The following is a 22,574-nucleotide window of genomic DNA, read 5'->3' on the forward strand; positions in this document are numbered from 1 at the left end:
GGAAGCAGTGTGCTGGACTCGCCAGTCCCCAGGGGGTCTGGCACAGGAGCGGGTGGATGATCATATCATTTGATCTCTGAGCACAGGAACTCTGCCTCAAAAGTGCCATGTTGGGCCCCCCCTCCTATGGAAAACATGCAGTCCCCCCCCCCCACCCCCCTTATGAAACGAAGACTAAAGGCATATAATATTGCACCAAACAAAATCAATGACAGAAAATCAAGGACTGACCATCCATGATATCAATGCCTACCATCCAAAACAGTTCGGAACAGTTCGTGCATATATTATGATGACATTTTGTGACGTTTTGGTTCGTTTTGGTCTTTGGCAAGGATGTTTTTTTCGGCTGCACACACAAAACAGGCAAGCCAAAGTCGGTCCCCAAAGTCTACGATTGGTCAACATTAGGGATTCTTCAATTAAGTGTGTGTTGTCATTCAAGGAGAGACAAATCGTGTTCATGCACGTTTTTTAACTTGAGAAATACTGCACCAAACAAAATCAATGACAGAAAATCAAGGACTGACCATCCATGATATCAAATGTATAGTTTTAACCATGTTTGAGGCTATGCAGTGTTTGTTTAGATTTACGTTGTTTACAAACATTGGAGTAAAACAAGCTTATATCTTGGGTTCTGATGGGGTAGGACAGTTGATCTAAGCTAATGAGGCATATTCTTCAAGAATCAATGGGTATGTGTCATTCATTTATAAGTCCAAAAATTGATGTACCAAAAATGTATGTAGGATTAAGGCTTAGAGGTCAGGGGTAAGGGGAGCTGAAGCAAGGACCTCAGAGGCTGTCTTTTGCAGGTGCCTGTCTGTAAAGACCCCTGGCCCAGAGGCTGTCCTATCAGGTGCCTGTGTGTCTCAGAGCAATCTCTCAGAGCAAGCACCCCGAGCCCTCTGCCTAGCCCTAACCCTGCCTAGCCCTAACCCTGCCTAGCTCTAACCCTGCCTAGCCCTAACCCTGCCTAGCTCTAACCCTGCCTTGCCCTAACCCTGCCTAGCCCTAACCCTGCCTAGCCCTAACCCTGCCTAGCTCTAACCCTGCCTAGCCCTAACCCTGCCTAGCCCTAACCCTGCCTAGCTCTAACCCTGCCTAGCCCTAACCCTGCCTAGCCCTAACCCTGCCTAGCTCTAACCCTGCCTAGCTCTAACCCTGCCTAGCCCTAACCCTGCCTAGCTCTAACCCTGCCTAGCTCTAACCCTGCCTAGCCCTAACCCTGCCTAGCCCTAACCCTGCCTAGCTCTAACCCTGCCTAGCCCTAACCCTGCCTAGCTGGCTGCCCTTTCACTGCAGGAGAAAAGAGGCCATTCACACTGTACAGTGCTCTGCTGATGCAGCAGCTTGTCTCTCTCTGTGTGTGTGTTTGTGTATGTGTGAGTGACATCAGCAGCTTGCACAGACAAAACTCTCTCAAACACACTCATACACAGATCAGCTATGGAGTAGAATTGAAAAGTAGAATTGAAAATGAGAGCAGAGAGAGTAGAGGAGAGGAGAGATTGTAGCTTCTATGCTAAAGCTGTTCAAGTCATTGGTAGTACAGTATTTCAGGCTTGCACTGATCTCATGTGAGGGTTCTCTCCTAACCCATAACCCCTGACCCCTGATCCCTGACCTCTAACCTTGCAAAGTGGAATAGCACACTCCTAAAGAGTTCCTCAGGGTCCACACATTCCGTACCTTAATGCCCATGTAGCATGCACACACACACACACACACACACACACACACACGCTGGCATTGACGGGTCAGATCAGAATAATGCCGCCGGGCTAGCGGAACTGGTGCCCAGCCACCCATTCTTCATACAGCTCCTCCTCCTGCCACACACACACACATACAGCTCCTCCTCCTGCCACACACACGCACACACACGCACGCACACACACGCATGCACTCGCACACACAGATACATGCACACACGTACACACAGCTTATCAGAGCAGACCAGCGACCAGGCCCCCAACTGCCCTGGGCTCAGAAAGGCCCTGATAACGCAGTTAATGGACCAGACACACTAGAGCTGTGGTACCTGTGTGAATCGAGTTGCTAGGGAGTTTTAACCCTTTGTTCTAATCCGGAACTGGAGCTTAGCTAACGATTGGATTAGCAGACCTTTATTATGTCATCAATAAGGAGCAGGGAGAATGTTCACTTCCTCAGAAAGTTGTCAGGTAGCCTCCTGAACTCTTTCAACCCCTCTATCTCTCTCCCTGTCATTTCCCTCCCTTTTTCTCCCCAGTCTGTCCAGCGTTCTCTCAAAGAGCCTCGAGTAGACACGCACGCTAATGGTGCTGTGGTGCTGTTTGTTCACCCGCAATTGCTAACAACCCGTCCGCATCCGCCAGACTATTTGTGATAAAGTGACGATCTTAGGCCCGCATTCGACCCTAAACCGCCAATATAGAAAATGTGCTGTAGGCTACAGTCAGAGACGGCACAATTATTTTTGGACAGGGGTTTCAGTTTTTGTTGTTGTTGCCTGATTTAGATACAGTATGTTTCTGCTCATAATTTCTCATTTCTAATAGTCAACTTGTCTATAATTAGATACATGCAGCTTCCCTTCTTTCATGATATGTAGCCCTAGAAGACCAAGTAAACCCATTAATCAGTAGAATGATCGCTTCAATCTAGTTGACATCGGTAGTTTTCTCTGTCAGCTGGATGAGCTTTTCATAGTGTTGTTTTTGATTAACTTCACCCCTGATTCAGAGGGGTTGGGTTAAATGCGGAAGACACATTTCGGTTGAATGCGTTCAGTTGTGCAACTGGCTAAGTATCCCCCTTTTCACTTTCACAGAGCAAAGAAGTTTAGGGCCCGTTGAAAGCACCGTTACCAAAGAAATTGGAAAAAAAGATTCTCTACAAAATCGGTTTGACCGGTTGTAAGGAAGTAGAAAGCTGCGAAAACGACCCATTATTTTTCTGATGAGATTTCAGTGGGCCTTCGATGCATATTTTATGTGGTTGAAATACTATCAGCGTTTACGATGCTGATAAAGATAGCGCCTCTACAGGCGATATCTAACTGAGCATTCACATTCTTTCAAGATGTTCCTGAGTAAAAATGTTGCCTACATTTGGTGTATCATTTTACTGCAAGAAGTCCTTCATTTTGCAGGAGTTAATATTAAGTCTTTATGAGAGGACAGACCTACAGTCTGTCCAGATGTCAGTTTCCATTTAACCCATCTGAACAGCAGACATTTTGAACTTCCCTATTTGCAGTCCCCATCTTGTGACTGTTAAATGTGTATATCGCCTCACAATCATCACTGCTATCATCGTCTTTTACCAGTTCATCAGATCTTTCCCAAACATTACTTTTCCCTCCCATCTCTTTATTTTCAACTCTCCATTTCGCAGCTTTTCTCTTACTAAATTAAACTCCGACATTGTCCTCTTTGCCTCTGTGGATTCGATGTGAACTTTTTCTGCCCGTTCCCAAAAGCATTTGGTGATTGGCGTGTAGGCTATTTGGTGTGTGTACAGTTAGGCCTTGAAGTTTAGCCTTACGCACTAATGCCAGATAGCCTAAAATAATGAAAGACAGACCTCAAAGTAGCCTATAGATATAAATTGCACAAGAATTATACATTTATGGATCGTTTAAGGTATTGTTTTCTCTTTATTCAATCCACCAGCCACCTACCTGCCCTTCATCCACACAGTATTTAATGACCCTAAACCCGCCCGCCCCGCGGATATAACCGCTGGGACTGCGGGTTATGAGTCAACCCGCGCATCACTAATGACGTGCGCACACACACGCACGTACACGGAGTTGCATGCACACTAATGCTGAGCTGATCCATCTTCATGCAGAGGAGATACAGAAAAGGAGGAGGAGGATTGTAGCTTTAATAGACTAGCAGGGCGAACAGGGTCAAACCCTTTAGTCTCTTCCCCTCCCCCTCTATCCTTGACCCCTGGCCCCCTGTCTCCGCAGGCAGGGCTGGTATGACTGAGACAGCAAGACACAAGAGGAAATCCTCTGTTTAAAGCAGATCACAATGCTTCTTCCTCTCCTCTACACCTCCCGTCATTCACCCTTATTCACACCATCCTCCCTCCCTCCCTCCCTCCCTCCCTCCCTCCCTCCCTCCCTCCCTCCCTCCCTCCCTCCCTCCCTCCCTCCCTCCCTCCCTCCCTCCCTCCCTCCCTCCCTCCCTCCCTCCCTCCCTCCCTCCCTCCCCTAGTCATCAGGGTGTAGTTCAGGGTACAGGTCTAAAGCCCTGTATAGTGCCACTAGAGTTTCAGAGAGGAATCAGTCCTCTAATTGGCAGCGGCAAAATTAACCACAAAGCCAATCAAACAGGCGCCAGCTGTAATCTCTCTCATACACGCTCACACAACACACATGCATGTACACACACACACACACACACACACACACACACACACACACACACCTACAGGTCCTGCGGTCGGTAATTGCTCATATTGTTGTCAGTAGATTAAAAGTTGGATATTGGAAATATAATTGTGTGTAAACAGCTTTCTTCCCCTCTCCCTCTCCCGTTCTCTTACTGTGTTCTCTCTCTCTTTCTCTCTCTCTCTCACGCGTGTTCTGCGGTTTCTCTCTCAGTCTAGAGGAGAGAAGTGCATAACAGAATCCGATAAGACTAATAGAAACTTTCCACTGAGCACAACCACGACTCTGCTCGTAAAACCACCCACGTCACTCTTCCCTCCTCCCTCCATTCTCTCCTCTGTCTCTCTCTCCCTCCTTCTCCCATATCTCTGGATGTGACCCCATGAAAGATCTTTATTTAATTCACTCAAGTCCAGCTGGGCTCTCGCCAGCAGCCCTGCCCACCTCTTTCTTTCTTTTCGCCTCTCCCTCGCTCTCACCCTCTCTCTCACTCACTTTGGGGGGGGGGGGGGTGGTATGAAGAGAATGCCTACATACCAGGCTGCTCTCATAGAGATGGCATGGTGGGCAGGATAATACAGGACTGGCATCTCAGCCAGATCGCTCAAGATTGACTTCGAAACTGGACGTCTGTCCATGTCCTGAGAACGTCGGGAAATGCCTTCAGACCCGGCCACTATTTATTTATTTTATTTATAGGGAACAATGCACATTAACATCAATAATGCAACACCCATGTAAATGTGCCAAAAGATCATTTGCACCCATAATCCCTGGGCAGGTAAGGGCTTTTACACAGCCACTATACAAATACTCACTAAAACAATACAAAAATACAAATACATATATAATTCTAACGACAACAACAACAACAACAACACTATCATCAGCTGTTGTCTTACATATGAGGAACCACAGATACAGTAACTCATGTGTGAAGAGGGCACTACAAAACCTAGTCCCCCTCAGGAGACTGAAAAGATTTGGCAATGGTCCTCAGATCCTCAAACAGTTCTACAGTTGCACCATCGAGAGCATCCTGATTGGTTGCATCACTGCCTGGTATGGCAACTGCTCGGCCTCCGACCGCAAGGCACTACAGAGGGTAGTGCATACAGCCCAGTACATCACTGGGGCCAAGCCTCCTGCCATCCAGGACCTTTATACTAGGCGGTGTCAGAGGAAGGCCCTAAAAATGGTCAAACACTCCAGCCCCCCCCCCCCCCCTTATGCTGCTGCTACTCTGTGTTGTTATCTATGCGCAAGTCACTTTAATAACTCTACCCACATGTATATATATTACCTCAATTACCTCGACTAACAGGTGCCCCCGTACTCTGTACCGGTACCCCCTGTATATAGCCTCGTTACTGTTATTATACTGCTGCTCTTTAATTATTTGTAACTTTTATTTCTTATTTCTTTTAGGTATTTGTCTTAAAACTGCTTTGTTGGTTAATGGCTTGTAAGTCAGCATTTCACTGTAAGGTTGTATTCGGCGCATGTGACAAATAACATTTGATTTCATTTGTAAAGGTTTGGATAGATTTTTTACATGTAAAAATACAATAATCAGTGCAGCTTCTCAAGTCCACGGGCATTGCATTCCAGTATATTGTAGCGCTAACAGAGAAGGCCGATTGACCGATTTGACTGTGTCGTGGATGAGGGTGGTGGATGGCCGTAATCCCATGACTCCATAGCCGAAGGTCACGTGTTCAATCGCAGTGGTAGACACTCGTTTTCTATTTCAACCCTATCCCATATCTTAACCCTTAAGTTAACCAGTCGGAGTGAATGCCTAAACGTCATGTTTTATCCTATCCAAAAGCTTTAACTCTTAACTTGACCATTCAGAACAATGCAGAGCAGGAGGAGCACCCCACGGTGTCAAAAACACGTTGAAGTTTGACATTTGGAGAAATGTGGATAAACGTCAGAATCTGAAGTTAAATTTATAAAACGGTGATATCTTGTTGGGCATCTACTGGGCAGAGAGAGGGGGAAGGGAGTGGATACAGCACGGACAGAGAGACATTTATAAACAGGCATTCAAGGCAGAGAGGAGAGTGTCCAACATCAGCCTCTCTCTCTCACTCCTCTTTATCCCACTGCTGCCCCCTCTCTCTCTCTCTCTCTCTCTCTCTCTCTCTCTCTCTCTCTCTCTCCCTCCTCTTTATCCCACTGCTGCCCCCTCTCTCTCTCTCCCTCCTCTTTATCCCACTGCTGCCCCCTCTCTCTCTCTCTCTCTCTCTCTCTCTCTCTCTCTCTCCTCTTTATCCCACTGCTGCCCTCTCTCTCTCTCTCTCTCTCTCTCTCTCTCTCTCTCTCCTCTTTATCCCACTGCTGCCCTCTCTCTCTCTCCTCTTTATCCCACTGCTGCCCTCTCTCTCTCTCTCTCTCTCTCTCTCGCTCCTCTTTATCCCACTGCTGCACTCTCTCTCTCTCTCTCTCTCTCTCTCCTCTTTATCCCACTGCTGCCCTCTCTCTCTCTCTCTCTCTCTCTCTCTGTCTCCTCATCCGTTTTTTTGGTCACCCTCTTGAGCTTCCCAGCTCTTTGAGTGGTTTAGGTAGGTTAGTGGAGGTCAGCACAGTGTGTGTGTGTGTGTGTGTATGTGTGTGTGTTTCCCACGTTTGTTAAGCCCATGACCTCCTTTCACTCCTCCTCATTAGCATTTGAATCCCCCCCTCCCGCCGAGGACCCGGCGAGTATGAAGGGAGAGAGAAAGAGAGAGAAAGAGAGAGAAAGAGGGAGAGAGTCCTCAGAATGGGCTTGGCTGTTTACCATATGGATCTCTGGAAGTCTCACAGGGTGTGTGTATTGAAAGTAGGCTCAACAGAGTATTGAGATAGCTATCTACATGGGTGACAGAAACCTTGCCTGGCTACCCAGACTTCTTGCTTCGACCAAACGCTATGCCACGCCCATGGATGTTAGTTGCTTCTCCGCAATGAGTCTGGAACTGAGTGTAGGTTGGCATCTATTGTCATGAATCTTGCCCTGGAGGCAGCTCTGTAGAGTGGTCACTAAACCTAACCCTAACCATAAACCGAACCACTAAACCTAACCCTAACCATAAACCGAACCACTATACCTAACCCTAACCATAAACCAAATCACTAAACCTAACCCTAACCATAAACCGAACCACTAAACCTAACCCTAACTACGCTGCTAACCGCAATGCCTAACCCTAACCCAAAAAGCACATTTTTGTTTCAATTCATTTTTACTACTTAGACAATTTTTTCTTTGCGGCTGGCCCATCTAGCAGAAATCGCTCGGTTCTGCCTTCAGGGCAAGATTCATGACAACAACCATCAACCTGCTATCTGAGTACCTCCCTGACCCTTCACCAATTGCGAACACATTTGGGGCCGTCTGATTGGTCCAGAATCTGATGGGTTGGGCCAGAGCCAGAACACACGTGGGTAAAGCAGTGGTTTGAAAATGAATCATTGGCTTTGATATGCAATCGCCGATGACTTTGTTTTGTACAACGCCACCCGTCACCACAAACAACTTCAATGATGGCGGTCTCAGACTAAAGTATGTAGTGAATGACAGAGCACCGGAAGAATTTTAGTGTGAGTCGTCAGGCTGAGAGATCCCCACGCTTAGTCTCTCTCTCCCCAGTCTCCCTCCTCAGTCTCTCTCTCCTCAGTCTCTCTCTCCTCAGTCTCTCTCTCCTCAGTCTCTCTCTCCTCAGTCTCTCTCTCCTCAGTCTCTCTCTCCTCAGTCTCTCTCTCCTCCGTCTCTCTCTCCCCAGTCTCTCTCTCCTCAATCTCTCTCTCCCCAGTCTCTCTCTCCTCAGTCTCTCTCTCCTCAGTCTCTCTCTCCTCAGTCTCTCTCCCCAGTCTCTCTCTCCTCAGTCTCTCTCTCCCCAGTCTCTCTCTCCCCAGTCTCCCTCCTCAGTCTCTCTCTCCTCAGTCTCTCTCTCCTCAGTCTCTCTCTCCCCAGTCTCTCTCTACCCAGTCTCTCCCTCCTCAGTCTCTCCCTCCTCAGTCTCTCTCTCCTCAGTCTCTCTCTCCTCCGTCTCTCTCTCCCCAGTCTCTCTCTCCTCAGTCTCTCTCTCCCCAGTCTCTCTCTCCTCAGAGGGAGGGAGAAGGAAGGAAAATCGACACATATAACTGACAGAGTAGACTGACGCAGTACAGAAAAAATCAACAGGAGGATGTTGACAACGTAAACAAAGGGTTTAATGAATGTCCTGGTAACCACTAATCAGCACACACTGTGTACCAGAGAAAGGCTTCTCCCCACAGGTCACAGGTAAGTTGACTGTATGTGTTGCGTGCTCTGGTGTGTAGTCTGAGAGTTGTCCCAGGTGTGTGGTGACCTGTGTGTGTGTGTGTGTGTGTAGTCATGCTGCCAAGCCTGGTTCTCCACCGGTCCTCAGTGCGTCCATACCAGCGTGGATTCTACTGCAGCGACGTCAGTCTGCGTTACTCCTACAAGAACTCCATCATCCCCTCATCCGTCCTCACTGCTGTGGGGCTCATTGTGCCCATTGTGGCCGTAAGTCTGCCCTACCACAGAGCACTCTGCCTGGGGAAGGCTGGAAGGAGAGAGGGGGTACGCCTGGAGGTCTAGAGGTCTGCATGGTCAACTGGGTCAGACAGAGTGACCATATTAGATTAAAGATTTAAATAGTGGGTTATGTTTGGAGTTAACTGGGTGGTGATTAAATCACTATCTCTGGCTGATTTGAGCTCCAACAACCATCACTCTTCTAGACTCAGACGACCATGTTGGACCAACCTCTGTTTCTCTCTCCTCCTTTGCTATCCCATGTTCCCCTGGTGCAACCAGCCCCCTACCTCGACCTCCCGTTTGTGTCCATGTCACTAACCTTATGTCTCTCTCCCTCCCTCTCTACCCCTCTCCTCTCGATCTCCCTCTTTCTCTCTCTCTCTCTCTCTCCCGCCTGTCTCTCTCCCCCCCTCTATCTCTCCCACCTCTCTCTCTCTGTGCAGCTGGCCTGCCCTTCCTGATAATAGAGTCTAGCACCATACGGCCGTACCAGAGAGGTTTTTACTGTTCTGACGAGTCCATCCGGTACCCATATAAAAATGGAGACACTATCAGCGATGCTGTGCTCTGTGCTGCTGGCATTCTTATTGCCATCCTCTCTGTAAGTCTACCTCTCTTACTATCACTCCTCTCCCTCACTTCATACTCCATACTCATCCCTCCATGTCTCTGTCTGTTTGTCTGTCTGTCTGTCTGTCTGTCTGTCTGTCTGTCTGTCTGTCTGTCTGTCTGTCTGTCTGTCTGTCTGTCTGTCTGTCTGTCTGTCTGTCTGTCTGTCTGTCTGTCTGTCTGTCTGTCTGTCTGTCTGTCTGTCTGTATGTCTCTCTGTCTGTATGTCTCTCTGTCTCTCTATGTATGTGTTGTTTCATGTGTTGTGTGCTCTGTGTGAAGTAATTTTCCATCGCCATACCAGCATTGGCTCCAGACTGTTTCCATTCTTCTGATGAGTGAGGGAGGGTGTGTGTGTGTGTGTGTGCTTGTGCATTTGAACCACACACATACACTCCTGGTTTGAGCTGTTGATTTCCATGCCTCTTGTTGCCTGCCCTCAAGGCTTGGTGCCCCCAGTGCCCTCGCTCACCACACACACACACACACACACACACACACACACACACACACACACACACACACACACACACACACACACACACACACACACACACACACACACACACACACACACACACACACACACACACACACACCCTGCACTGAGTCCTAGCCCCGTCTACTATATGAGACCCTAGACTGTGCTTTGTTGGCATCTGCCCTCATGGTGGTACAATCTAGCTACCAGCTCAGCGCTTCGGCTTATTCAAACCAGGAGTGTATGTGTGTGTGCGTGTGTGTGTGTGTGTGTGTGTGTGTGTTTTCTCACAGCTCATGGTGTGGGTAAGCTGGTGGAGTCCACACATCTGTATATCATTAGTGGTGTCTCCTGTGATTCTGACACCAATCCTACTCGGACACACGCATGCAGAAACTCTCTCACACACACACACACACACACACACACACACACACACACACACACACACACACACACACACACACACACACACACACACACACACACACACACACACACACACACACACACACACACACACACACACTTTCCTAGCATGGCCTCTTGGCTGTGTTTTCCCCAGGGAAACCCCCTCCCCCCTTCTCTCCCTCCATCTCCTGCTGCCATCCCTGACAGATTCTGTCTGCACAGTGGGATGAGATAGGCAGCGTGGAGAGTGATGGAGAGTGGGAGGGAGGGAGAGAGGGAGGGAGGGAGGGAGGGAGGGAGGGAGGGAGGGAGGGAGGGAGGGAGGGAGGGAGGGAGGGAGGGAGGGAGGGAGGGAGGGAGGGAGGGAGGGAGGGAGGGAGGGAGGTGGATTCATAGCAGTATATGGGGAGAATGTTGAGGTACAGTAGATCTCTAGCTGTCTCAGAGGAAAGGAGAGATATAGTGAGAGAGGAGAGGGTGGGTGGTTGTTGCACAGAGGGCTGTGTGTGGACATTCAGAGATCCAGGGGGTCTGCAAACGGGATGGCGTGCCCCTGTGTCTCTTGGGGGGGAGGCTGTACCCCACCGCAGCCCAGCCCTGCTAGAACAGTTCAGCTCTAGTGTTACAACATCACTGCAGGATCGTATGAGACAGTGTTAACCCACAGAGCTAAGGCCAGAACCATAGATATAAGCTGTGTTATCTCTATTTGTCTCTGTTAGAGGTGTCATCTGTCCATCTCATCCCCTCCTCCTCCCCTCCATCAGCTCCTCGGTCATTAAAGCCTCGTCATTAGTTATCATACCAGTGGTGCCTGAGGGAACGTCAGGCCATGCTCATCTCTCCATCTGTCTATTATCTATTCATCATCCTCACTGTCTCTGTCTCTCCATCCTCCCTGTTTTATCCATGTCTTCACTTACTCAACATGAGAATGATTAACGATAGATTGTCACTGTGTCCATGCATGCGTGTTTGACCTAACAGCATGAGAGTTGACAGTATCACTCATCGGAGCATCATCAAGAGTTTGTTTGTAAGGTTAAATTCTTTCCACCTTTTCATTGCAAATCCTCTCCTTTCCTCTCTACAGATTGTTATAGGAGAGTGTTACAGGATTCACTATCGCAGAGAGGGATCGAAGTTGTTCATTGGGAACCCTTATGTCTCATCTCTCTACAAACAGGTGAGTACCAGTAGAGGTGTGGGAGGGTAGAGACGGACTATAAATGATACATAAAAAAGACCTACATGTTTTCATGCTAATAGTTGTACATCGTGGTACTAAGGGTTGTTTGCATCCTCCAGGTTGGAGTGTTTATATTTGGATGTGCCATCAGCCAGTCGTTCACAGACATTGCCAAGGTGTCAGTGGGCAGAATGAGACCTCATTTCCTGGATGTGTGTAATCCTGACTGGTCAGCCATCAACTGTTCCCTTGGATACATCACCTCCTACACCTGTAATGGCCCTGAGAGCAAAGTACAGGAGGCCAGGTCAGTATACACACACACACACACACACACTGAGTCCTGGCCCCCTCTACTATGTGATACTCCATACTGTGCTCTGTTGGTGTCTGCCCTCATGGTGGTACATGTTTGTTTGTTTTTCAGGAAATCCTTCTTCTCAGGACATGCCTCCTTCTCTATGTTTACTATGCTCTACCTGACTGTGAGTAACACACACACACACACACACACACACACACACACACACACACACACACACACACACACACACACACACACACACACACACACACACACACACACACACACACACACACACACTGTGGTACACAGAAACAATGGAGTGCAGATGACAGAGAGCATTATGGGAAGTAGGTTTAATGAGCTGAAGTCTCTCTCTTTTCCTCTTCATGGATGGATGGATGGCTAGATGGATGGATGGCTAGATGGATGGATGGCTAAATGGATGGATGGCTAGATGGATGATAGATGGATGGATAGATAGCTAGATGGATGGATGGCTAGATGGATGGGTAGATGGATGGCTAGATGGATGGATGGATGGATAGATGGATGGATAGATGGATGGATGGCTAGATGGATGGATAAATAGATGGATGGATAGATGGATGATAGATGGATAGATAGATGGATAGATGGATGGACGGCTAGATGGATGTAATGATGGATAGATGGATGGATGGCTAGATGGATGGATGGATGCTCTCTACCTCTTTTCCTCTTAACAGCTGAACTCACTTCCTCTCTCCTTCTCTCTCTCCTCTCTCTCCCTTCCTCTCTCCACCTGGTTCATAGGTCAGTTTCTGTGCCCCGGGGGGCCTCCATCCTACCAACACTAATTAGTATTACATCCACTACCCCCACTCTCCCCCTATCTCTTTGTCTCTCCCTCCCCTCTTTATCCCCTCCATCTCTCGTTCCCTCTTCTCCTCTATTACGACTGCAGATATTTCCACAACTATGCTCACTACTGAGCTAGTGTGACTCAGTCAGTGTTTTGGGCTGGGCTAGGTTAGGTTTAGCTTGGCTGAGCTGGGTTGTACAGGCTGTTGGGTGTGCATGGTTGGTTGGCCCATGCCTCCTGGGGTATTGTGTGGTATTTTGTGGCGAGCTCTGGATATATCCCCGCCTCTCTCTGGCAGCCTCTCGGGTTAGAATGGAGAGAGGTGGTGCTTTCAGAGCACAGGCTTGATATTTAAACCACGAACAAGTCTTCTGGGAGGTGGAGTGTGGTGAAGTCAAAGAAGAGCAAGAAGAGAGGGAAGAAGGAAAAGAGCGAGGAGAGAATAGCCAACTCTCCTAGGAAATAGATCCTGACCAACAAGTCAGATTGTACACTACTCACACACACAGCGACACACACATCAGCACACACTCCAAGGATCCTGTTTTTCAAATAGATGGCTAGTAAACAATATTACAGGCATTCTGTGCTGGTGCGGAATGACGGCAGGAAATCTCTTTCTCTCTCTATCTCTTTCTCAGTTGTGTGTTTTATATCTGTCCCGGAGTTATTATGTGAGTCAGAGAGAAAACATCTCTCTTCTTGAGTAGAATTTTCTAAGAAACCACTAAACTTATGAGAAGACTATTGTTGTTTTTTTATTGCTGTTTTTCTAAGGACACAAACACAAAACAAATTATCTAAGACATTCCTCAGTCTGTGGTGGGAAAATGTATCTCATACTCACACAGAAGCCTCTATCTCTCTAGGACCGGGACTGGAACTCCAGCCTCCATTTCTCTAGGACCAGGACTAGAACTCCAGCCTCTATCTCTCTAGGACTAGGACTGGAACTCCAGCCTCTATCTCTCTAGGACCAGGACTGGCACTCCAGCCTCCATCTCTCTAGGACCTGGACTGGAACTCCAGCCTCTATCTCTCTAGGACCAGGACTGGAACTCCAGCCTCCATCTCTCTAGGACCAGGACTGGAACTCCAGCCTCCATCTCTCTAGGACCTGGACTGGAACTCCAGCCTCTATCCTCTAGGACCAGGACTTGAACTCCAGCCTCTATCTCTCTAGAACCAGGACTGGAACTCCAGCCTCTATCTCTCTAGGACCTGGACTGGAACTCCAGCCTCTATCCTCTAGGACCAGGACTGGAACTCCAGCCTCTATCTCTCTAGAACCAGGACTGGAACTCCAGCCTCTATCTCTCTAGAACCAGGACTGGAACTCCAGCCTCTATCTCTCTAGGACCAGGACTGGAACTCCAGCCTCTATCTCTCTAGGACTAGGACAGCCCTTGACACTGCTACAGTACGCCTAGTAAACATCATGGCTGTGAAGGACAGACATTCCTGTCTTACCCTCTTCCCTTTGCCTGGTCTCCACCTTTTCCCTCCTTCCCTTCACCGTTCCCCCCCTAGACCTGCGGACAGGGGGGGGGGGGACTTAGTGACTTGTCTGATAATCAATTGTTAATTGAATTCTGGCTGGTCAAATAAGTGGAGGTGGTAGCTCATTCATTAGTTTGCTCATCACTGATCAGAAACATTTAGCACGTAATAATGTAATCAATTGTATTATTTTGCTCTTGACTCTTGTATCGGCTATAGTAGCCTCATACAGTATAATCTATCCACCATCGAACTGTCCTGTTTTATCGTAACCTGCTTCAATATGTCTAAATCAATCATTCATTCATGTTATTACACAGCATTACATTCATGGTATTACACAGCATTACATTCATGGTATTACACAGCATTACATTCATGGTATTACACAGCATTACATTCATGGTATTACACAGCATTACATTCATGGTATTACACAGCATTACATTCATGGTATTACACAGCATTACATTCATGGTATTACACAGCATTACATTCATGGTATTACACAGCATTACATTCATGTTATTACACAGCATTACATTCATGGTATTACACAGCATTACATTCATGCATTTCAATAGGCGGCTATTAGAAAAACGTGGATTATATTAATATTGATATGTATGGAAAGAAATCGTTGACTTTATGATGGATTATTATTCGGCTGTATGAGGCGGGGCCTCGTGCTGATAAATTATTATTATATTCAGTTTTGATTACAATTTTTATTTTATTATAATGACCAGTTCACGAAGCCCCTGATGATGTCAGGCCTGAGGCAATTGCCTCTTCTGTCTAATGGTAAGTCCGTCACTGCCTGCGGAAGCCAGAACTCTAAACATCCCTGAGAGGAGAGAGGGAGAGAGGGATGGGAGGGTGCCTTCCTCTCCTTCCTCGAAGATGAGCTTGTCTTCCAGGAAGAGCCAGCAGCCTCCTCCATACCTTCCTCTGGGAATCCATGGCATTATGGGGGAGGAGCGGGAGTTAGGCAGGGCTGTTGTTATTGTAGGTCTGCTTATTAGGACTTGGTGAGAGTGGTTGGGTGAGAGAGGGGGTGAGGGAGACCTTGGCTTCTTAAAGACACTCATCTCAGTAATATAACACAATATATTTCACACGTATTCCCTTTTACCAAGGAATTTCTCCTGATGAAATACATATCTACACATGTGCTTCATATCTGATGTATAAATCTGTCTGTGTAACACTATAAATCTGTCTGTGTAACACTATAAATCTGTCTGTGTAACACTATAAATCTGTCTGTGTAACACTATAAATATGTCTGTGTAACACTATAAATCTGTCTGTGTAACACTATAAATCTGTCTGTGTAAGATCAAACACATACTGCTCAATGTCTTTCTGTGGTCATCCACTCAAATAATAATCCCTTTCTTTCTTTCTTTCTTTCTTTCTTTCTTTCTTTCTTTCTTTCTTTCTTTCTTTCTTTCTTTCTTTCTTTCTTTCTTTCTTTCTTTCTTTCTTTCTTTCTTTCTTTCTTTCTTTCTTTCTTTCTTTCTTTCTTTCTTTCTTTCTTTCTTTCTTTCTTTCTCCCTCTCTCCATCAGTTCTATCTCCAGTCCAGGTTCACGTGGAGAGGTGCCCGGTTGCTCCGCCCCCTCGTCCAGTTCACGCTGCTGATGATGGCATTCTACACCGGCCTATCACGTGTCTCCGACCACAAGCACCACCCCACAGATGTACTGGCCGGCTTTGTACAGGGCGCCCTGGTGGCCTACTGCATAGTGAGTACAGACACACACACACACACAAACACACACACATTTTAGTTTTTGCCCTAGCACTGCACACCTGATTCCACTCAGTCCCAGTTTAAAAGGCTTGATGAGTTGATTATTTAAATCAGGTGTGTAGTTCTAGAGAAAAAAACTAAACTGAACACCCCTTTGGGTCCCCAGGATCAGAACTAATAAACGCTGGCCTACTGCATGAGTCACTGTTAGTAATCTATTGTATTGTGACTGTAAGGGTTAGGGTTAGAGGTCAGAGGTCAAGGTTAGTCTGCTGTGAGTCAGGCCAGATCAGGTAATCAGAGATATTAGGGCTGAGAGAGAGAGAATGTATTGAGGCATTAAACTACTACAAGACATTCTCCAGATCTTCTCCCCTACTTTTTCTCTCTCTCAACTCCGCCTTTCCCCTTTCCTCGCGCTCTCTCTTTCAGTCTTTCTACCCCCTACCTCTCTCTCTCTTTCTCTCTTTCTCTCCCACTCCCTCTCTCTCGCTACCTCCCTCTACCCTCCTCTCTCCCTCTCCATCTACCTCTCTCGCCTACCTCTCTCTTTCTCTCTCCCTCTACCTCCCTCTCTCTCTACCTCTCTCTCTCTCTCTCTCTACCTCCCTTTACGTCCCTCTACCCCCCCCCTCTCTCTCTCTCTACCTCACTCTCTCTCTCTCTCTACCTCACTCTCTCTCTCTCGCTACCCCTCTGTGAAAAAAAACAGGCTCCGAAGTGAAGAGAATCTGATTCCCTTTAATGAATAGCACATTGCCTGGAGCCAGCTCCCCAGGAGAGAGAGAGAGTGTGTGTGTGTGTGTGTGTGTGTGTGTGTGTGTGTGTGTGTGTGTGTGTGTGTGTGTGTGTGTGTGTGTGTGTGTGTGTGTGTGTGTGTGTGTGTGTGTGTGTGTGTGTGTGTGTGTGTGAGAGAAGGAGAGCGAGAGTCCTTACAATCTGTAACCATCATAGCCTTATAAGCCGTATGTTGCCAAGTAAAACATTTGGGTGAGGGGAGAGAGAGAGAGAGAGAGAGAGATCGGGGAAAGAGAGAGAGAGATCGGGGAAAGAGAGAGAGAGAGAGATCGGGGAAAGAGAGAGAGAGATCGGGGAAAGAGAGAGAGAGATCGGGGAAAGAGAGAGAGAGAGAGATCAGGGAAAGAGAGAGAGAGATCGGGGAAAGAGAGAGAGAGAGAGATCGGGGAAAGAGAGAGAGAGATCGGGGAAAGAGAGAGAGAGATCGGGGAAAGAGAGAGAGAGAGAGATCGGGGAGAGTCGGGGGACTTTGAAACAAAAATGAGGTTGTTAATTATTTGTTTGTTTTTTATTTGGCTGCTCTGGTTTTATCACCTCAGCATGACACACACACACTCCTGCCTTGCCCCCATTCAGTTCAGGAATGGAAATGGTTAGATTCATAAAGTGGGAGAGGCCATGGTGGCGCCTAGACTCAGCTACTGACATATCTCTGGCACTGCCACACACACCACTCTGGCAACCTTTACACACACACACATATTGCCAGGGCTGGGCTGGGGTACTGACAGCACCCCTTTTATTTTTTAGAAACTTTCTACCAGGCTGAACTTAGAGAACCTTCCCTTCCCTGCCCAAAACTCCACTGGGTAGGAGAGGTTGTGGGAGAGGTTCTGGTCCAATCAAAACTGTGTAAGCTGTTCTTATTGCCCTGTCAATCATCTGGAACAATATAAATATTAATAAGAGAAACATCAACATATACTGAAATGAGTTCAGATAATGGGTTATTCGGCTGTCCTCATAGAACCCTTTGAAGAACCCCTTTTGCTTCCAAGTAGAACCCTTTTCAAGTAGAACCCTTTCCACAGAGGGTTCTACATGGATCCCAAAAGTGTTCTACCTAGAACCAGAAAGGGTTCTTCTATAGGGACAGCCACAGAATCCTTTTGGAACCCTTTTTTCTAAGAGTGTACGAATGAGAGGACAGAGGGAGGAGCGATAGGGAAGAGGAGAGAAAGGCAGAAGGAGAAGAGAGGGAGGACTTCTTAGCTCTGTGTATATGTGTATTTCATAGAGAGCTCAGCTATTCTTCAGCGCGACAGCCAAGAGACCTGCACACACATACACACTGCTGCAGGTCGCGGCTATCGGCTTAGCTAGTTTAACGACGCTGCTGCCTTCTCCAATCAGAGTTGAAACACAGACACATCTGGGATCACTTTAGAGGGGCTGTTAAGAGAGGGGGAGGGAGGGAGGTGGAGATATGGGTGATTCTAGCAATTTAGAGGTATTTAACCCTCTCAATAAGCTACAGTGGAGAGATGAAGGTACCTGCATGTTCATACCACTCTCACCCACTGGCCTTTTCTGATGTCTGAAGAACTTCTATAGAAGCACACAGACATGTCAGTCTACAAAACAGGAACTCCTTCAGAGCAGCCGCAATTTGTCTGGAACATGGACTCTACAATGTGACGAAAGCATTCCACAAGGATGTTGGTGTCACATTCGTCATAAGGAGTAGACCAAGATGCAGCGTGGTATGTTTCCATCCTTTATTTTGGAAATGAAAACTTCAAAGAACAAAAATAAAAAAACTAAACGCTAATAATAATGCTCACTGGCAAAATCCCACAAAGCACAATGGGAAAATGGCTACCTAAATATGATCCCCAATCAGAGACAACGATAAACAGCTGTCTCTGATTGGGAACCATATCAGGCCACCATAGAAATACAATTCCCTTAGATAACCCACCCTAAATCACACCCCGACCCAACCAACATAGAGAATAAACAGCTCTCTATGGTCAGGGCATGACAGTTGGCCCATGTTGACTCCAGTGCTTCCCACAGTTGTGTCAAGTTGTCTGGATGTCCTTTGGGTGGTGGACCATTCTTGATACACACGGGAAACCGTTGAGTGTGAAACACAGCAACGTTGCAGTTCTTGACACACTCAAACTGGTGTGCATGGCACCTACTACCATATCTCGTTCAAAGACACTTAAATATTTTGTCTTGCCCATTCACCCTCGGAATGACACACACACACACACACACACAGACACACACACACACACACACACACACACACACACACACACACACACACACACACACACACACACACACACACACACACACACACACACACACACACACACACACACACACACACACACACACAATCCATGTCTCAATTGTCTCAATGCTTAAAAATCCTTCTTTAACCTGTCTCCTCCCCTTCATCTATACTGATTGAAGTGTATTTAAGAAGTGACATCAATAAGGGATCATAGGTTTCACCTGGTCAGTCTACTGCATGTCCTTCAAACTCAACTCGAAGCCAGTTCCATTGCATTTTTTCATTGCTCCCCTCTAATCAGGGACTGATTTTGACCAGGTGTGTGCAATTAATGCACTAAACTCGATGTCCTTCTGATCTTTATTTTATCTCTCAGATATAGGAGAGACACTTCAGAATGAACTTCCTTTAGATTTTTTGTGGGGGATTATTTGTTGTTCCATGTAGTGAATCTGTTATTCAATGCGTTTGTATGGGCTAATAGCAATAAGGCCAAAAATACTTTTTTATAAAAAAATTAAAATGGTATATATTTTTGGTAGAATATAAAATCCAAAATCAAATAGCTAAATGATCCTTGGTATGACCTTCTTAAAACAATTCCGTATAGCTTAGCAGAACCCCCTCCCCCGGCTTAGACAGGGCTTCGACTGATGGGTTAATTATCAGGTCGAACAGAAAACCAGCAGGCTCCGGACTTCGTAGGGTAAGAGTTGAATACATCTGGTTTATGTCCTGGAAAGAGCAGGTGCTCCAAATGTTTAGTATACTCAGTGTATAGAGGCTTCTCTGTTAGTGATGTTGAAGGTCTCTATATATAATCTGACAATTCCCCATACTGCTATCTCATGCGGTCTCTGAGCGAGGGGTTAGCTTTAGAAAAACACACACATACACCAAGCTGTAGGAGCAAGAGGTTTGCTTTAGACACGCTATGAGCTGTGGTAGGTTCTGATGAAAGCCACAGGTTGTATCAGGCGCTGTATTCTATAAAACACAGTGAGCTGTGCTTGTTCATTTTAGACATGCTCACTTCCTTCCTGCCATGCCACAATGTCTGACTCAGTGTCTTCGTGATTCACATGGTGTGACAGAGGACTCTAAACATGACCAGCAGACTGCCGTTAAAAATAGTATTATGACTGCAATCTCGCCTCGGCAAATGCAGACCCATGCCAGGCTGTACGCAGTGATGGAGCGGTCTGACGAAAGGAGGGATAGAGGGACGAAGCACGCCTCCATCAGTGGGGATGACTGTATCCTCTATCTATCTATACACACCAGACTTCTCCCTGACTCCCTGAGACAGTGTGCCCCCTTTAAATGTTCCGCTGGCATGTTTCCAGTAGGACCATATTTAGGAGCACACATTCCCCTACTCTCCTGGTGTCTGCTGCTGAGTCTGCATTTCTCACACAATAGGCTGGAAGGTGGTGTGTGTGTGTGTGTGTGTGTGTGTGTGTGTGTGCGCGCACAGGAAGCTTCTTTGCTGTGATAATGCTACGACCAGCCAGGGGTGAGAGGTCAGAGATGGTCAGCAGGGGGACAAGGCCTGCTCTGATTGGATGACTAGGTCCTTGTGAGGACAGTGTTTTGGAATGCATCCCGTCTGAGGAAGGGTTTTGGAATGCTGCCCACATCTTTAACTGTAGTGGGCAGATATATGATACCATTCACCACTCTGCTCAAAGCGCTGCTACACACAGATGCTACAGTGATATATGTGCATGCAAAGAGCAAACAACAAGCTGCACAAGAACTCACTACTGTAATGGTCCAGGTCACAAAGTGGCTCAGTGACTCGTGTTTGCATCTCAATGTGAAAAAAACAGTCTGCATGTTCCTCACAAAGAGGGCAACTGATGTTACTGAGCCAGATGTCTATGTGTCAGGGGAGAAGCTCCAGGTGGTATCTGATTTTAAGTACCTTGGCATCATACTTGATTCCAAATCACCAAATTCAACCTAGCTAATTTTCCGATTTATACGAAATTGTTTGACTTCAGAGGTAGAAAAACTGTAATTTAAATCTATGATACTCCCCCACTTAACATACTGCTTGACTAGTTGGGCCCAAGCTTGCGGTGCAACTTTAAAACCTATTCAGTCTGTCTACAAACAGGCTCTCAAAGTGCTTGATAGGAAGCCCAATAGCCATCATCACTGTTACATCCTCAGAAAGCACGAGCTCCTGAGTTGGAAAAATCTTGTGCAATACACCGACGCATGTCTTGTATTCAAGATCCTAAATGGCCTGGCTCCCCCTCCAATCAGTAGTTTTGTTAAACAGAAAACCCAGACATATGGCAGCAGATCCACAAGGTCTGCCATGAGAGGTGACTGTATAGTTCCCTTAAGGAAAAGTACCTTTAGTCAATCTGGTTTCTCTGTGAGAGCTTCCCATGTCTGGAATACACTGCCATCAGACACACATAACTGCACCACCTATCACACTTTCACAAAAAACACAAAGACGTGGCTAATCAGACTTGTGAACATAATCCCTAGTAGTGTGTTGCCGCTTTTCATGTTGTCTGTTGTCTGTAGCTTGTGAGGTGTGGAAACACTTTGTTGCTTTTATGGATTTTGTCTTGTTGCTTTTTGTGCTATGTTGCTCTGTCTGTATGCAATGTCTTGCTTGTCCTATGTTGCTCTGCATGGGCTCACTGCTCATTGATTGTCTGTAATGTCTTGCTTGTCCTATGTTGCTCTGCATGGGCTCACTGCTCATTGATTGTCTGTAATGTCTTGCTTGTCCTATGTTGCCCTGCATGGGCTCACTGCTCATTGATTGTCTGTAATGTCTTGCTTGTCCTATGTTGCTCTGCATGGGCTCACTGCTCATTGATTGTCTGTATTGTTATTGTAACCGGCCCTTTTACTGAAACGTTGATTAATGTGCACTGTCCTTGTAAAAATACAAATAAACTCAAACACTCCACATATGAATTTACATTTGTAAGTACGAATCTACACACACACAGGCACATACACACACACACACACACACACACACACACACACACACACACACACACACACACACACACACACACACACACACACACACACACACACACACACACACACAGGGCCTTTTTTTCTAGTGAAGTGTCTTTGTGTGTTGTTGGGCTGGTAGAGTCTATTATGGGTCTCTCTATGATGATGTCATGACTCCGTCAAAGGTCATTAGTAAAGGCTGTTAAAGGTCATGCTCTGACAGCAGGCGGTCTGGAATATGACCCCTCACCTTTATATCGGTCCCCATCAGCTGAGCCTGTTTGGATGTGGGGGAGAAGGAAAGATGTAAGGAGGAGAGAAAGAAGGGGAAAAGAGGAAGAGAAGAATGGAAAGAGAAGGAAGGAGTAGTGAAGGAGAGAAGGGGTCTTCAGGGCTTAAGTCGTAATATCCCGTTGCTAAGGGCTGATATATCCCGTTGCTAAGAGCCTTTTCCATGGGCCCACTTCCTGCCTAGTCTTCCCGGTTTCCTGTTTGGCCCGAT

The 22,574-nt window shown here is 46.8% G+C and overlaps 1 protein-coding gene across 2 annotated transcripts in view; it reads left to right on the forward strand.

Moving 5' to 3' along the window:
• plpp3 (phospholipid phosphatase 3) overlaps positions 1-22,574 on the forward strand; it is a 40,634-nt gene that overhangs the window by 15,118 nt on the left and 2,942 nt on the right. The window contains exons 2-6 of one of the 2 annotated variants that reach the window (XM_031833440.1): positions 9,371-9,528; positions 11,522-11,614; positions 11,737-11,924; positions 12,045-12,102; positions 15,839-16,015. In XM_031833440.1, coding sequence (XP_031689300.1) covers positions 9,371-9,528; positions 11,522-11,614; positions 11,737-11,924; positions 12,045-12,102; positions 15,839-16,015 — 674 coding nt within the window. Of the gene's footprint in view, positions 1-8,757; positions 8,913-9,370; positions 9,529-11,521; positions 11,615-11,736; positions 11,925-12,044; positions 12,103-15,838; positions 16,016-22,574 lie in introns of both variants that reach the window. The other variant, XM_031833441.1, reaches the window with a different exon arrangement.

This window comes from Oncorhynchus kisutch, linkage group LG10 (assembly GCF_002021735.2).
Source record: "Oncorhynchus kisutch isolate 150728-3 linkage group LG10, Okis_V2, whole genome shotgun sequence".
Classification (NCBI taxonomy): domain Eukaryota; kingdom Metazoa; phylum Chordata; class Actinopteri; order Salmoniformes; family Salmonidae; genus Oncorhynchus; species Oncorhynchus kisutch.